The sequence below is a fragment of the Lycium barbarum genome, chromosome 7 (assembly GCF_019175385.1).
Source record: "Lycium barbarum isolate Lr01 chromosome 7, ASM1917538v2, whole genome shotgun sequence".
NCBI lineage: Eukaryota > Viridiplantae > Streptophyta > Magnoliopsida > Solanales > Solanaceae > Lycium > Lycium barbarum.
This window is the reverse complement of record NC_083343.1, coordinates 121,109,190-121,126,623: the sequence shown is the minus strand read 5'-3', so window position 1 is coordinate 121,126,623 and position 17,434 is coordinate 121,109,190. Positions and strand designations below refer to the sequence as shown.

The 17,434-nt window shown below is 33.1% G+C and overlaps 2 protein-coding genes and 1 non-coding gene across 3 annotated transcripts; 1 reads left to right on the top strand and 2 right to left on the bottom strand.

The window, feature by feature from the left end:
• Window positions 1–918: 918 nt before the first annotated feature.
• On the bottom strand, window positions 919–1,395 carry LOC132601848 (uncharacterized). The gene has a single exon (XM_060314906.1). The coding sequence runs from the start codon at window positions 1,393–1,395 to the stop codon at window positions 919–921; it is 477 nt and encodes a 158-aa protein (XP_060170889.1).
• An 8,184-nt stretch (window positions 1,396–9,579) lies between these two features.
• On the bottom strand, window positions 9,580–17,016 carry LOC132604044 (amino acid permease 6-like). The gene is made up of 7 exons (XM_060317365.1): window positions 16,595–17,016; window positions 15,805–16,038; window positions 15,331–15,424; window positions 14,930–15,144; window positions 14,002–14,147; window positions 11,147–11,374; window positions 9,580–10,172 (listed from the first exon to the last, which is right to left on the bottom strand). Exons 1-7 carry the CDS (start codon window positions 16,716–16,718, stop codon window positions 9,741–9,743), a joined length of 1,473 nt encoding a protein of 490 aa, XP_060173348.1. The 5' UTR covers window positions 16,719–17,016; the 3' UTR covers window positions 9,580–9,740.
• Window positions 16,479–16,576, top strand: LOC132604715 (U6 spliceosomal RNA). Its single transcript, XR_009568819.1, has one exon. It is a non-coding gene; the product is annotated as a U6 spliceosomal RNA (small nuclear RNA).
• Window positions 17,017–17,434: the final 418 nt, after the last annotated feature.

Below are 17,434 nucleotides of genomic sequence, written 5' to 3'. Positions count from 1 at the left end.
TAGCTTGTAAAATGATTTTGTGGACTCTATTTTTAGCCTTCTTGTTCCACCATAAATTCAACAAACCCCTTATTGGCATATGATGATGAGTAAATCCAAAAGGGGCTCCCATGGACTTCCATATGTAATCAGCAGCCTTACCTTCCACAAATACATATTAAATGGTCTCTTCTTTTGGCACATGGCAGCAGACACTGTCAACAGGTTCTTGATTATCAATCTAGGGCATTGCCTATTTAAAAGGATGTTTTCCATAAAACAGTCTCCAGCAAATGAAAGATTGTTTAAATGGTATAGATTTGTGCCACAACTTGTTGATAACTGTGTTAACCTGTCTATGCTTTCTGATCAGTTGCCAGGCTGTGCTATTGGAATATTGTCCATCTTGAGATAGTGTCCAAATAGCATAGTCATCATCATTTTCTTGCCCCAATTCAATGGAAAGGATATATAATGCCATTTGGCTAGGGAGAGTACTATACAACTTCTGTGCATCCCATCTGTTGTGGTTTATGAAATCCTTCACTTTGGCTTTGGCATTACTTCTATTGATAAAGCTTGAGTATGTTTGAGCAAGAGGCCCCTTTTCTATCCAATTGTCCCACCAGAAGTTGCATTCACCAGAGTTAATCTTCCATTGTATATGTTGTTCACATTTGTTTCTGGCTTTCAACAAGAATTTCCAGGCCTGAGAGTTGCCAGATATCCATTTCTTACTAACTACATTCATTCTTGGACAGTATTTTGCATATAAGAAATCAGCCCATAAAGACTTTTTGGATATGAATTGCCACCATCTCTTGATGGAGTCTCAGATATATCTTCCATGCTTCTTATGTTAATCCCAGCTTCATTCTTGGGGAAACAAAGTTTATCCCAAGAACTCCAGTGATATTTGTTCTTACCATTTGCATGACCTTAGAAAAAATTAGCAATATGTCTTTCCATGAGTTCCAGGGTTCCTTTAGGAGGATTTATGGCAGAGGGGATGTAGATAGGCAAAGATTGAATCACACTCTTGATTAGAACCTGTCTGCCACCACAAGACAAAATATTTCCTTGCCAAGCATTTAATCTTTTTATGATTTTGGAAACCATGCCATCAAAATAAGAGATCCTCTTTTTACCAATGTAAATAGGACAACCAAGGTATGTGAAAGGAAATTTTTTGTCCAAGAAACCAGTACATACCCTCAGCCTATTAATTCTATATGCACAAGTTTTAGGACGAGTCACAAAACAACTTTTGTCTTTGTTAACCATCTGTCCAGAAATCCTTTCATACTTCCTAATTTGTTCCATGATGAGCTTAATGGACCTAGAGTTACCACTACTGAAAATGACAATGTCATCAGCATATGCAAGATAAGTAATTTGAGGACCATTTCTGTGCATTGAAAAGGGGATAAAGTTGGGATTGTGCAAAAGATTATTTAGAGACCTTGCTAGAACTTCAACAGCTATAATAAAGAGGGAAGGGGAAAGGGGGTCTCCCTGCTTGAGGCCTTGAAAAGAAGTAAAAAAACCATATCTAGTGTCATTTATAATGATGGAATATCACACATTAGAGATGCTTCTCCAAATGAGGTCTATCCATTCATTACTGAAACCAAATTTATTTAAAACCTTAATAAAAAAAGATCATGATATCCTATAATAGGCTTTGGCCATATCCAGCTTTAGAACAACATTGCCACCAGTGTTATCTTTAGAGATACCATGCACTATCTCTTGTGTGAGCATCACATTGTCTGTAATGCTCCTACCAGAGACAAAGCCACTTTGATTCTCATAAATGATATGGTTTAGTAAAGAATTCATCCTATTAGCCATGATTTTAGAAATTATTTTATTTGAGAAATTACTTAGGCTAATAGGTCTTAAATCAGCAAAGTTTGAAGGGGAATCAACTTTAGGAATTAAAGCAAGGCATGTGTGAGAATAAAACTTAGTCAAGTTTCTATCTTTAAAGAATTCATGTACAAAAGCAATTAGATCAGATTTAATAATTAACCAGCAAGATTGAAAAAACATACCATTATATCCATCAGGCCCTGCAGAACTGTCACAACTCATGTTGAACACAACATTCTTGATCTCTTCTTCATCAGGCAGTTTGGTCAGCATAGTATTCTCTTATGTTGTAATGACCTGAGGAATACAATTCAGCACCCTACTATTTGTTTCTGTATGATTGAGGTTGAACTGTTTCTTGTAAAACTTGATAGCAGCTTTGGCAATATTATCATCTCCTTGAACCCGTCTTCCTCTGATGTTTTTTATTCTTTGAATTTGCAACCTTCTTCTTTTGATTCTCAGTACATGGTGAAAATAATTGGTGTTCTTATCACCATCTTTAAACCATTGTAACTGAGTTTTTTGCCTCAACATTGAATCCTGCATATTCAACCACCTGGTGCATTCAGCATACCCTTTGTTAAGATCCTCTCTTCCTTGCTCAGTATTATTCCTTATGTCTAACTCTTCTAGGCTTTCCATCTTAGCTTCCCAATCTTGAACATGTATTTGTATATCCCCAATACTCTGTCTGGACCATTGACTTAGAATTCTGCTCAGCCTCTTCAATTTAGTTTGTAGAATCCATATAGAATTGCCTCTAACTTTTTCAATCTAGGATGCTTGAACCTTTTCAAGAAAGTCTGGTTGCTCAACCTAAAAATTCAGGAACTTAAAGTACTTAATATGGTTATGTTGATCATTATGACACTTGATAAGCAAAGGTCTGTGGTCAGATCCAGTTCTTGACAGATGTTTGACAGTGTTGCTTTGGAACTTTTGTGCCCATTCATCATTTATGAAAATCCTATCTAATTTCATCCATACTCTTTTACTAGGTCACCAGTAGTTACACCAAGTGAACTTTGGTCCGGTAAAACCAATGTCACTGAGTCCACAAGAATCCATGCATTTTATGAAATCCATACTTTTACTCATTCTATGGGGCAGCCCTCCCAACTTCTCCTGTGGATCCATAATCACATTAAAATCACCACCCATGCACCATGGACCAGTGATATTATTACTGGTGTCCACAATGCTATCCCATAGCTCTTTTCTCTCACCTGGAGTGCATTTGGCATATACAGCTGTAACAAAATTCCCATTGTCATTGGCAGTGTCCTTTAGTTTGAGAGTTATTTATTGATCAGTATTAGTAATCACCTCTGTAAAGTCAGCATTTTTCCAAAAACACCATATCCGACCATTGTCATTGGCCAAACAGTGGTGAAATCCAAAATATCTCATGTAGCCATTTATCTTACTCCTATCACTAAAGGGTTCGTATTGTAACACCTCGTACTTTTAACGTAAGCTTTAACCATGATCCTAGACTTGGAAAATCAGATAAAGAATGTGGGAATTGGAATTTTCCTATTCAGTTGTGAGATAGTGGTTTACGCCCATGAACAATGGACGTATTTCAGTTTACGGGCCGTAAACCAAGTCGTAAACTGAAACCAAGAATTTCTGAACATTCTGGAATTTGGCATTTTGGTGTCACATGGTTAAATACGGACCGTATTTCTATTTACGGCCCATATTTCAAAATGTATTTGGAATTTTGGAAAACTTCCTTGATGAAAGTTGTAGAGCTTTGAAATACCTTTCCAATGGTATATTATGGAGGTCAAACGGACATCTGTGCAAAGAGTTATGACCCTTTTACTGAAGAGACGCAGTGCAGTCCGTATTGCAAAATACAGCCCGTATTTCAGTTTACGACCCGTAAACTGAAAATACGGCCAGCACTGTGCTGGACGTAAACTGCAATTTCCCAAGACAGTATATATTCGTCCATACCAGTTCAAGTCATTATTTTTTATTCCTTCCAGCCCTATAACGACTTCCTACCCTCTTCCATCATCAAGAACACCAAGGTAAGCCTACCCTAATTATTCCAACTCAATTCTAATACCTATCCTTGTAATCTAAACAAGAAATTATCATTCTAAAATTAGGGTTTTCAAGAAAACCCATTTCAAGGTTCAAGAATTCAAGATTTTGGAAATCTTCTTCAAAGCTCAAGTCTTTAATTCAAGTTTTGGAGCGACTAAGGTATGTAGAGTTACTATCTACGTGTGGGAACATCATTGTTCTCTCCACGCCTCATAATCTATAAATTATGATTCTCTACTAAAACTAGGGTTTCTATACCATGCTCATGATAACCCTAGGTCCTTGTCCATGATTATATTATGTATGAATTGTTATAATTCCATCATTGAGTTCTTAATATTTCTTTATGATTATTGAGAATCCGTCCGTAATCCATGAAAACCCATATCTTGTATTCCATGGGTTCTTGCATGCATGTTTTTAAATAAGATGATTATTTCATGAATATCCTACATGTCTACAAGTTTTCAGGCAACAATATAATATAATTACTTTCATGCTATGATACAAGATACATACATGCTAAATAAAAGTTATTTCATGACACCATGTTTACAAGTTATTTCATGACACCATGTTTACAAGTTATTTCATGAGACCATGTTTACAAGTTATTTCGTGAAATCATGATTACAAGACAAGTACAAGTTAATTCACGAAAGTCATGGGCTTCTTAGCCAACTATATTATGTTCATGTTTTTGGGAGTTGCACGAATTACCGAGAAGACTCAGATAGCCTGAAACTATGTAGCCACCATAGGACAAGGATCGCTCCGCCCAGTTAGGACGATACCTTAATTTTACACTGAATAGATCCATCAGACACGTTACCACCTTATACCCTGGCAAAGTATAGGGGCTCTGCTGGTCCGGCGAGGTACCAAACTCCACGTATCCACGTGGTGATATCATGTGTCGGTTTATGAAATGCTCTCCCTACTTATCATGTTTTACTTATGTTATATATATATATACTCATGCTCATGTTCATGTACAGGTTTTCAGTTTCAGTTCTTATCATGTTATTCCATGTCCCATGTTATTTCTTTCAGTGCTTTACATACCAGTACATTCAATGTGCGGACGTCCCCTTTTATTGCCCGGGGGCCTGCATTTCACGATGCAGGTACGGATTTACAGGACGACGCTTCTGCTCATTAGGATCTGCACGTACCAGCTTATTGGTAAGCCCCATCTCATTCGGGGTTTAGGCATCTTCTTTCTTTATCTAGTTTTGCATCTAAAGGTATGCTGGGGGCCTTGTCTCAGCAAAGTATGTTACATGCTTTTCAGACTCATGTTAGAAGTTTCATAGACAAGACAAGTGTCATGTTAGACTTCCAGAGTTGGTTAGCCGGTTTGGCTCATTTATGATATTGTCCGCATTCATGACTTAATCAAGTATTTATGTTTAATATTATGACTTACTATGTTTTATAAAAGCTCATCATGCACTTCACGTTATATTTCCGCTCATGTATGCCTCATGATGGTTCAGCAAGCCATGTGGTTCGCTCGGTCACATGCAGTCAGGCACCGAGTGCCGTGTTACGCCCAGGCCATGGTTCGGGGCGTGACACATATATAGAAACAAAAACCACTTTATTGATGTGTGCAAGATTTTTGAGTCTGTAATAGGATTTCTTAGACCTGACCCCCATAAATATACATTGTGTAATAGTATAATATTAGAATGTGTACATGATACTTCATACTATTTATCAGAATGTATACATGATACTTCACAATAATATATTATAGAATGTATACATGGTACTTCACAATATATATCGGAATGTATACTATGCACAGTACTCTTCTCATGCATAGTTTTATATTTTATCCTTTTTCATACATAATAAATATACATTATTTAATAGAATAACAATTAGAATGTATACATGGTACTTCACGACATATATCAGAATGTATACATGGTATTTCACAATATATATCAAAATGTACACACGGTAATTCACAATATATACCAGAATGTATACACGATACTCTTCTTATGCATAGTTTGATATTTTTATCCCTTTTTATACATAATAAATATACATTGTTTAATAGTATAATAATTATAATGCATACATGATAGTTGACATTATATATCAGAGTATATACATGGTACTTCATAATATATATAAATGTATACATGGGAGAATTGTTGTTATCCGTTTACTCTTATGTATGCAGTGTATACATTCTTATTATTTGTCTACGTAATTGAAGATGATTTCATTGGCATCGATTCTTGTATACATGGTACTTCATATGAATGGGTTTTGCTTAATATATATGCTTTTGATGTGCTAGTGATATAAGAAGTTGTTTAATCATGTAGATGAATTGAACAAAAATTTTTCTTCCGTGCAATATATGTCCAGACAAAATGGAACTCATTTTTTTCCTTTCAATGAACAGAGGAAGAGAACTTGACAGATAACCCCTTTTCCTTCTGTTTATATGCACTAATCAAAACTACTATATTTCTAAACAAAAGAAAAAAAAAAACTGATTATACAATGTGAATTAATTAACAATATACTACTGTCAGCTGCTTCCTAATCATATTGCCAACTCAGATCTGCTGCAATAACATCATCAGTATCCAATAATTCCTCCATTGAGAAGCACAGAGCTTTTCCTGCTATTTTCACTGGGACTTCCATGTCCACCGGAGGCGGCTGTTGTCATTGTTCCTATTTGATGCCATGTAGTAGCAGTGTATTCATTATTCCCCAATCTATGAACAACCCCTATAACTATTCTTGGAAATTAGATGATATCAATAGAAAAGGATGTGGTTAGGGATGAATTTTGAGAGATTTACGGTTCCACAGAATTTTTGGGAGAAGAGATGAGAGAGCGGTGAAAAACGGATGAAAGAGATTGAAAACGAACATGATGGAGAGGCTAAAAAATAGGAGAAGTTAATGGGTCAGGTGGAATTCGCGACTTAAATAGCATAAAAAAAATTAAATCAAATTAGTACAAAAAAAAAAAAATACATTAATAGATTTCACGAAAATTCGTGCGTGAAAGGAACAAACTTAAAAAATGTACTTTAGGCCTTTCAGGTGACCATAAAATCGTGAAAGAGTAGGCCAAAAACAACACGGTAATTATTACCTGCCCATTTTGTTTGTTAAAGTTGACGTCTGCGGCTAGTTTCATCACAATTACACAATGGTAAGTATTTTCAAATTTTCAGCAATATTAATTATTCCAACAAACCATATGGGTTAGTTTTTTCTTCTTTTCTTTTACTTGTTTTGGCATCTAGCTAGTAATTTCAATACTAGTTAAAGACCAAGAGTAGGATACCTCAATAGGCTTAGCTTCAAGGATTAAACGAAGCCTGTTCTCCTCCAAAAATGATAAACATTAAAAAGATTGCCGCGTAATTAAGTTTTAGAAACTTTAAAAATAAAAATTCTTTAAAGTTAACTATCCACATTGTCTTCTTTAATTTCATATATGGCAAACTTACTCAAATGACTACCTTATTATAGCTTCCTACCATTTGTAGCTACCCTTTAAAATATTACCATTTGTAGCTACATTTTAGTAAAATAGTGTATGTTTTCGCGTGTATTTGTTGTCAACAAATACATGAGAACACGGTAAAAAAAATCAGGATCCTTGATTTTAGCCTTTAACGGTAGAGCTATTAAATTAGATATTAATATATTTTTTTGATGTATTTTAGTGATTTTTTTTTTTGCTTTGATGTATTTCAGTGATTTTTTTTTTTTATGTATTTCAGTGATTTCTTTTTTGCTATAATGTATTTCCGTGTATTTTTTTTTATATATTTCAGTGATTTTTTCTATGTATTTTACAAAAAAAAAATTTGATGTATTTCAATGGCTTTTTTTGATGTATTTCTTTGATGTATTTCAAATACATTGTGTACATTCCAACTATATATGAAGCCAAATATATTCAAATTTCATGTATTTGAATGGATTTCAACAAATACATTCAGATACAAAGACAAAATTAACAAAAAAATCCTACTCTTGGTCTTTAACTAGTATTGAAATTACTAGCTAGATGCCAAAACAAGTAAAAGAAAAGAAGAAAAAACTAACCCATATGGTTTGTTGGAATAATTAATATTGCTGTAAATTTGGAAATACGTACCATTGTGTAATTGTGATGAAACTAGCAGCAGGCATCAACTTTAACAAACAAAATGGGCAGGTAATAATTAACGTGTTGTTTTTGGCCTACTCTTTCACGGTTTTATGGTCACCTGCTTCACGCACGAATTTCGTGCGTGAAACCTATTAATGTGTTTTTTTTTTGTACTAGTTTGATTCAATTTTTTTTTGTACTACTTAAGTCGCGGATTCGGGTCAGGTGATACAAAATAAAAACCCCAAAACGTTGGTTTTGGCTACTTAATGCCAACATTTAAAAAAATTGTTATTTTTCTGCCAATTCTATATAGGAGTTGATATACCATGCCAAATTCCCCTTAATTATTGTGATTAATTAAAGATATGAACATCGATTTTACATGAATATTCCACTTACATTATGATAGATTGATATGGTTTGATATATATGCACAGCATATGAGTAATTAAATTTTAGTCTTTCTTATGAAAACATGATAAACCATAAAGTTATTACTTTCACAATTTTTCATGCATATATGGGCCTATGGTTTTAAGCAACTGAACTATTCAATTCAGATAAGTGATATGTTTAAGGTTGTACCTTTTGCCAAGGCCAAGTCATGTGTAGTAGGTTTATGTGCCCCAAGTAGTGTTTGAAAGGGTAGCCTAACGGTCAATAAAGTGGGTGAAACGTATAGGAATCAGGGTTTGAAATTTTAATATAGACAAGATTTGTTCTCTTTTGCTAAACCTTTGCGGCTAGAATTACCCATCACTACGATGATGGGAGGCAGCAGATGCCTCATTGAATAGTTGAGGTACCTACAAACTAGCCCGAGACCACCATTAATATAAATAACACTTCAATTAGGTACCTTGATACCATGTAGACAGGGGCGTAGCTGGCTATCTTTATCGAAGGTGTCAATTGAGTCCGAGTCCCCTATGAGTGAAATTACACATATGTCAATTTTGTATGTATATATACTATATGTTGAATCTCTTTGATCACATAGAAACTACTCAAACTCAAGAAACTTCTTACTGAAAATACTACTTACATAGTTATGATCCTCAATACTGCATACATAGTTATGATCCATACAGTGTGTAAATAGGTCATAATTTTTATCCTAAGTTTTGCGCTCTTGCCTGCAATCAGTGGCGGAGCCAGAATTTTCACTAAGGGGGTTCAAAAATATAAAATAATAAGAAACGAGGAAGCCAAGGGGGTTCAACATCTACTATTTATACATAAAAATTAATTTTAACCTTATGTATACATGATAATTTTTCGCTGAAGGGGGTTCGGGTGAACACCCTGGCCACCACTTAGCTCTGCCCCTGCCTACCATAACGCTCGTCCAGCTTTATCCGGCTTGGGAGCAATGTAAGCAAGCTTACACTGGTAGAGTTAAATGAAGAAATGAGAATTCATATAACCGACCCAACTTGTTTGGAATTGAGACATAGTTTATATAATATATATTCCCACTATATTGATTACTTCTTTTCATTATAACTCCCTTTAGTCAAAGATCCCGACTTCGCTTCTTCATTAAAATATACTAACATGTTGTACAAAATTTGTAAGAATTACATAGAACCACTCAATATAAAGACACTTCTTATTGAAAATATTACTACTACATACATAGTTAGATCATCAATACATATAATTCTAAAACTCATTCGTGATCTTGAGATTGGAAGGGCTTATATGACTTGACATCTTGTGTAAGGCCCTGTATGGATCCAACAGCTGCAACAAGTGACACAATCAAGCAAGCCCAACTCAATATTTGCAACCATATCCAAGTGAAAGAATATTTTGGAATTTTCCTCTGAGCAATGTGCATTTCTATAGGGAAATAAACAGTTAATGGATAAAATGAGGCTGCCCCAATTAAACCCAAGATTGCATTGAAGAATGGAAATATCATGGCAATTACTGCTGTTACTATAACATATGCTGTCCTCCATAACATCCTGAAATAGTTAGCATAGTAAACACCAAACCATGGAATGTTTATGGCATGTTGAGATGTGATGAATTTGTTGTCTGGCCATTTCTCACTACAACGAGCCTCCACAAAGCCATAAATGGGTTGGCAGAAAACCTGGAAAGGACAATATATATTTGATTGGTGAGTTTAACTGGAATAATTAAACTACATATCCGCACACCGGACCATTTAAATGAAAAATAGTCGACAGGTACTGTATAATACATGTATAATATATGTATAACCGTATATAATCAGTATATAATCTATGTATATCGACCAAAAACAATAAACAGTGAATTCGACGAGCTATTTGTGTAAAGATCCCTTAAAATTTATACATTAATAATGTAAAAGAAGTTTCACTATCAAATCATCTAATGATAACTATACGTAATACGTAATGCTAATAATATATAGGTGAAAGAGTTTAAGTTTTGTACACAAAAATGAATCAGGATTTGAACTTTATGTTTCGGATACCACTAAATCCGCCAACTGTTTGAGCTATTGAGTTCGAAATTTAATATTTGTCCATATTTGTGAGATTACTGGACACCTATACAAGTCTGAATCAAAATTTACCGGGTTTGGCTTAATCCATAGCTTATACTGTACAAATTAACCCTATATGTATATTGGCAGTATATAGATCTTTTACACCAACAGATAAAATTACCTAAGATAATTGATAACTCTTCATATCAAGTTTACTATGGTAACCTAGAAAAAACAATGCAACTTGCTATAATCAGTTAAAGTGCATTGATATGTAAAACTAACTTATTGTCAGCTCATATAAATTTAAATTCTAAGTAGACTTAGTGACTTGAAAAATAATTAAGACAAACAACCTGCTACAACATTTTAAGTATACTGACAATATAAAGTTTCTACTGTCAATATATAAGTTAATCCTTGATACAGTTATATTGGAGTAGTATATCATTATAGTGGATATAAAAGTACAGGCTAGGTCTTCGGAAATGTATTATAGATGACATATTATCTATCAGTATAAGAGTGAAGCGAACCTTAATAGAATGGAATGAGTATAATTGATTCATATAGTAGATTCTAACTTTTACCTGGTAAGCTCCGATCAGGTGAATGGCGATGCAAACGTTAGCGAAATCAATTAGCCAAAAAGGTTCATAGAAACCAAATCCAGTGAGGAAATTTCCAGGAGCATCGTTGCCAAAGGCAGCATAGCCAATGGTACCACATAACACATAAAAAAAGGTTGTGGTAAAAACTCCAATAAGTGATGCTCTCTTCATAGTTTTGTTCTCTGCTGGTGGTGATCTCAATGTGTCCTGCAATTGCCAATTTTGATTAATGAAGCAATTATTTCTCAATTATAAGACCCCAGTTTCGTAAAATATTTGTGCAATTTGAAGTTTTGGATCATAGTAGTTTTAGACTTCCAACTTTTGGATTCTTAAAAAAGACAAATTTCACTGTTCTTGATTCATTATAAATGTAAATCAATCAAACAAATAAACAAACGACACCCAGTGTGATCTCATAAGGTGGGTTTGAGGAGGTTAGACGTATGCAGACTTTACTCCTATCTCTGTAGGATAGAGAGACTGTTTCCGATAAATCCTCAGCTAAAAAAAAATAGGCAGTAAAATAGAAAGAGACAAAACAAATGCAGCAACAGCTAGTAAATCAATCAACCAAATCTTGATACTAAATTAATTGTGAACGGTTGTATGAACTTTCTCGATCTATTTTAGAAAATTCATTATGATTGAAATTGTTCTTTTTCAAACTAAATGTAGTGTGTGTATATATAGTTGAAAACACTTGAAAAATATATACTTATATTAACTTCGAACAAATTTTGGCAAGCCAAAAAAAATGGTGAGAGAGAAGTTGTATGTAGGTAACTTAGGCAACCATAGCCTAACAAAAGAATCGGAGTAGAGGTTGCAAGGGGTTCATCTAAATCTTATTCACAGAAAATTATGTTATATATGTTATGTATACAAGATTAAAATTTACTTTTGTGTATCATATTAGGGGCGAAAGTAGAGGGGTGCAAGGGGATCCAATTCGTTTAAAATTATACTGTATAAATTCTTTTAACATATACCTATATAATTGAAAATATAGTATTAAATTCTTTTGACATTTTTTTTTCGAGTTTTCTTATTCGAATTTGTAACTCCGCTACTACTGTATCACATCGTTATAGTTGTTGGTGTATAGTCATTTATCGAATCACAAAAAGATTTGGTTTTAGGAAAAATGCCAAAGGAGTTCCATCTCGGTACAAAAAAAAGTTTGTGGTTCAATTGTCATCATCGTGGAGTAGCCAAACCTTGACTGCAGAAATGGATTTGGCCCGTTGAATTACATGTCCTATATACCATTGGAGTAATTAAAATGTGACACGTGGTGATGACTCAAAAAAATCGTGGTCCTAAAAAATAATATTCCTATAGTCATCACATGCTGAGAAAAAGAAAAAAGTTGGGACAATGAGTCAAAATAACATAGATATTCTATGGTCCTTATCAACTTTGTGCAGCACATGCATCTATGGTCTACCCACCCAACATAGAAAGATACTCATCCGTCCTAATTTATGTAAAAAAAAAAAATCAATCAAAAAATAATAATATCTTTATATATTTCATAATAATTTAACTTTAAATTTTGCAATTTATTCCTAAAAAAATATTTTATAATCATATAAATATTTATGACTTATTTTAAAATCACAAATTTTACTAATAGTTTTTCTTTCACTTTTAAATTAAATTTCGTGTCCAATCAAATATCTTCACATAAATTGAGACAGAGGGAGTTTTTTTTTTCATTTATTGTTTGTTGCTAAAAAGTTCATTTACTTTGTCGGATCTTTTTTATTATATACTTATTTGTCAAGTGTTAGTTTGACAAGTTATGGCATCGGACAGAGAAAAAAAAACTCGCAAATTATTCACTCTATCCATGTCAAATCTAGACATGTGGCTGAGTATCATCTACAAACTGATTTTTTAACAGTAGCATATAACAGGTATATGTCGATATCCACATGAGTATATGTAGACAGATACCACACGCCACATGCACCTACCACTTCTTTTCTGGTGATAATAATGTCTAAAATGTTTTATTGTATATTTAACTATTTCAAATTATATGATAATCGACAAATATGAGTCGAATTATAGTGTGATAATGAATATTAGGTCATGTATCCTGTAGGCTGTATGATTGGTGAGTCTGATGAGGCGATAAATGTAGATTTTATCCAATAAAATCTGTAACGGAAAGACGCTAAAGTTTTAATATTTGTAATTAGGTCATCATCATCCCGTATATAAGGTGAACCTTTTGTCTTCTTCTATATATATATATATATATATGATCGTTTTAGAGAATGACAAGCAATATATAATACTACTTATCTAGTTATCTTATTGACGTCTTCATCTTGAGAAAAAACGTATAGAGAAGAAGATCGATCTAGACATACATCAGCTCAAACAGTAACCGGTCTTCTTAGTAATATATCTATTTTTATTTTATGTTATTCTCAAATTTTTCTATAGGAAAATTATTATGTTAAAATGCTAACGTGTTGAAGAGACGATAGCCAGGATAGGCTTCGAAATACACGTGCGACGCATACATGCAATGCAAAGAGACGTGCTACAAAGATGTAACAACCTATGATGTATAAATCCTAAGAATATAAATTTTATGTATTGATAGAACAATTTTTTAAGTCTATTAATGCATAATTCAAAATAGTAGTTTAATTTTTATACATTTTCACCAAATTATCAATCAAGTTTTGTTATTTTTTAATTTATAATTAACTTACAAATAACTTAATTTTAATAAGTTTTTTTTTTTACATTAACATGACACAAAATTTTAAAATTAAATCCTAAAGATGATGAAATATATAACTTCTTCTTACCTGTATTTCAATGAGAATGGTGGCAAAAGCATAAGCAAAGGCAATATCTCCAATAGCTTGTAAGCTTCTCCAAAGTTTCTGTGATGCCGACACGTCCACCCCAACTACTGTTCCTGTTATGCTTGTCTTTACATGATGCCCTACACCTAAAAAAAAAATATTTAATTTTAAAAACAAATTGCAGACACGGACCATAAAAACAATCTTCGAAATAATGACAAAATTTTTCTACCTGATCAGTGAATTTTAATTGTGATAGCAGAAAAAAAAAAGATGTGATAGCAGGTTAGTTAGTACGCCCCCTCTTAATTTATGTATCATAGTTTGGATTTCAAGAGCCGCATTTCTTAAGTTAGATTATGAATTCAGACACAAAATCTTTTGATTTTTTGTAATAAAATTTATATATTTAAAAATTACATAAATAGTACTATAAATCATTATAATTTATCAATCAAAATAAATGTTTAAAAGAAAAAAAACCGTTTGACTCTCGAAATCCGAATTCGAACACCACCGCATAAATTGGGACGAATAGAGTATTTTTTATACTAGATTAGCAACTGACGATTATTAATAAAATTTAATTGTAATTATCTAATAAGTGACTTGCTTGTGTAAAATAATTTACACTGTCACTGTCAATGTATATGTGAGGCATCCCCTCTGGGTCCTACACATACTCAGGTATTGTCTATGTCAGGGTACAGCCCGTCCGCCCAAGGCCTTCGCCCCGACCCTCATCACGCTGCAGCGCTACGGGGGGTCGAACCCGGAACCTCTGGCTCCTTTACATTCCCCAAAGGGAATCGCCTTTCACCAATTGAGCTGCAGTATGTGTAGGACCCAGAGGGGATGCCTCACAGTATAGAACTTAAACTCATATATAAAAGAAAAATAATTTGTCTTGTACATGTGAGAGTAATACCTACAACTTTGGCTATGGAAAGTCCAAGACCAATCAGAGAATAAGCAAAAGACATTACTGCTGCAAGAATGGATAGCCATGAAAGCTTATGGAAGTTTGGTATTTGGCTAAAAATTATTTGTATCACTGCGAAAATAGCCATATATGGGTAATTGGATACTGTGCAATCGGCTTGGTGCCCCTTCTTGTGGAAACAATTTGACCTTACCACTGCCCTGAATACCAAAACAAAGGAAATAAATAAATAAAATTAATACTAATGGAGTAGTAATTATTACCAGAAATAATTTAATTAACTACTAAAGTCCTTATCATTAAGATCGGGTTAGTCAAAGTTTAAGACAAAAAGGTTGAAATATTTGCTTTAAGATTAAGAAAAGACTTAAATTAATTAAACTTACACCATACTGATAGATGCAGTAATTGTGTAACCAATGGTAATTCCAACGAGGTTACTATACTGGGATATTCCACACAGTTGCACCTTAATTCCTCCTGTTTAAAACACCCAAAGAAAAGAAGAAAAATTAAATTTCCATTAATTATCACCTAGAAATTGTTGCATAAATGATATTATTAATGCTACAATGTATTATACTTTAGTTAAAAATGAAATTAAACAACCTATACTCCATAGGGCCGGTACTAGCTCTAATTATCCGCTAGTACCTTATGGAGTATTTTTTGGTTTTCTTTTAACAAAACCTACAAAATGTCTTCTAGCTTTCAATTCAGATTTTCTATATACATAAACAAACAAACAAACAAACAAAAAAAAGTACATTTATACTCAACTCACAACTCATAATACACAAGTCATAAATTTGAAAAATATTGTCAGTGTATATAATTTAAATATAATAAAAAATTATTACCTAGGTGAGAGCGGACAACCTCCATGTAACTGTAATTTCTCTTGCCAGTATCAGGGCCAGGAGAACGATAACAATCGGCTAGAAGTGTTGAAGTGAAATAAGTGATGAAAGAAAAGAGAAAGAGAATAACAGGACCAGCAACCCACCCTAGTTGAGCCATAGCCCATGCTAGTGATAGCACACCTGACCCTATCACAGCCGTGATTATATGTGAACTCGCCGTTAGCACCGTCCCTTCAAGTTAAAATTAAAACGATATAGAGAAGATTAGTATAGTATTTAGGAGCTAGTATAAAAGAATGACAAGCAAAAATTGAGAAATAATTCAACTTTTAGAAAAAAGGAGAAGAGAATTCTATGTATCTAACTCAATTTATGTTTTATTCTTTGTTTTTTAGTTTGCCCTTAGAAAATGTCATTTTTCCTTATTTAGAACTACTTAGCTTCAAACTTCTTACTGAAATGATTTATAATCATATAAATGTTTGCTTATTTTAGACCAAAATTTTTAAAAATTCTTACTTTCAAATCTACACATAAATTACTGAGACGAAGAAAGAATCATATATGTATATGTATAGTGATTACATGTGCATTTGTTGTCAGGACTGTTCAGTCCAGTTTTAAAGATTCAGAAGCCAAAGACAATTCTCAGTCCAGTTTTAAAGATTACCGACTCTGCCACCAAGTTAAATTGAGACGATACGGAGAAAATTAGCACGACATGTACACAAGAATGACAAGCAGAAACTGAGAACAATATAATAATTTATGTGTATTTATAGAGTACCTGTTCTTTTTTCACGCCCATCATCATCAACATTTTTCTGAACTTCTCCATTTTCTAGTCCTTGTGCTGATTGTTCTACGTACATACTGGTACTGTTCTTCTTCTCAAACTCTGATGATGCCATTTTTGTAAGAGTTAAGTTACTTTGTGTTGTTTGTGAGTTAGGAATAAAGGATAGCTAAGGAGTAAGGAAGATGGAGAGTTTATAAGGAGGAGGAAAAAGAGGGGACAAATAAGAACAATATATAAGTGAACTAGAAGTTAAAAAAATGAATAAAATAGTGGTGGTCTCTTGCTCTAAATAAAGGACCAAAAAGTATGTGACGCCAAAAGTGAGGGAGAATTTGAAAATAGCTAGCACTTTCCTCAACACCTAAAATTTGGGAAAACTTTACCTGCTAGTATGAAATTTGGGTGGTATAAGTAATATTTTTAGGTCAAGTATGATGGCATTGATTTTTCATCATCGAACGTTCCTTTATATAATACTAGACGGCGTATGCTCGTGTTGAAACGGTGTCAACACTTTAGATTATAGTGTATCTATGTATATGTAGTTGTATTTGAATAGTAATAATATATATATATATATATATATATATATATATATATATATATATATATATATATATACTATGTTCAAAACACGATTAATATAACATTATAGTTTGTGCACGGTCCCTACACTTTAGATTATAGTTATCTATGTATATGTAGTTGTATTTTAATAGTAATAATATATATATATATATATATATATATATATATATATATATATATATATATATATATATATATATATATATATATATATACTATGTTCAAAACACGATTAATATA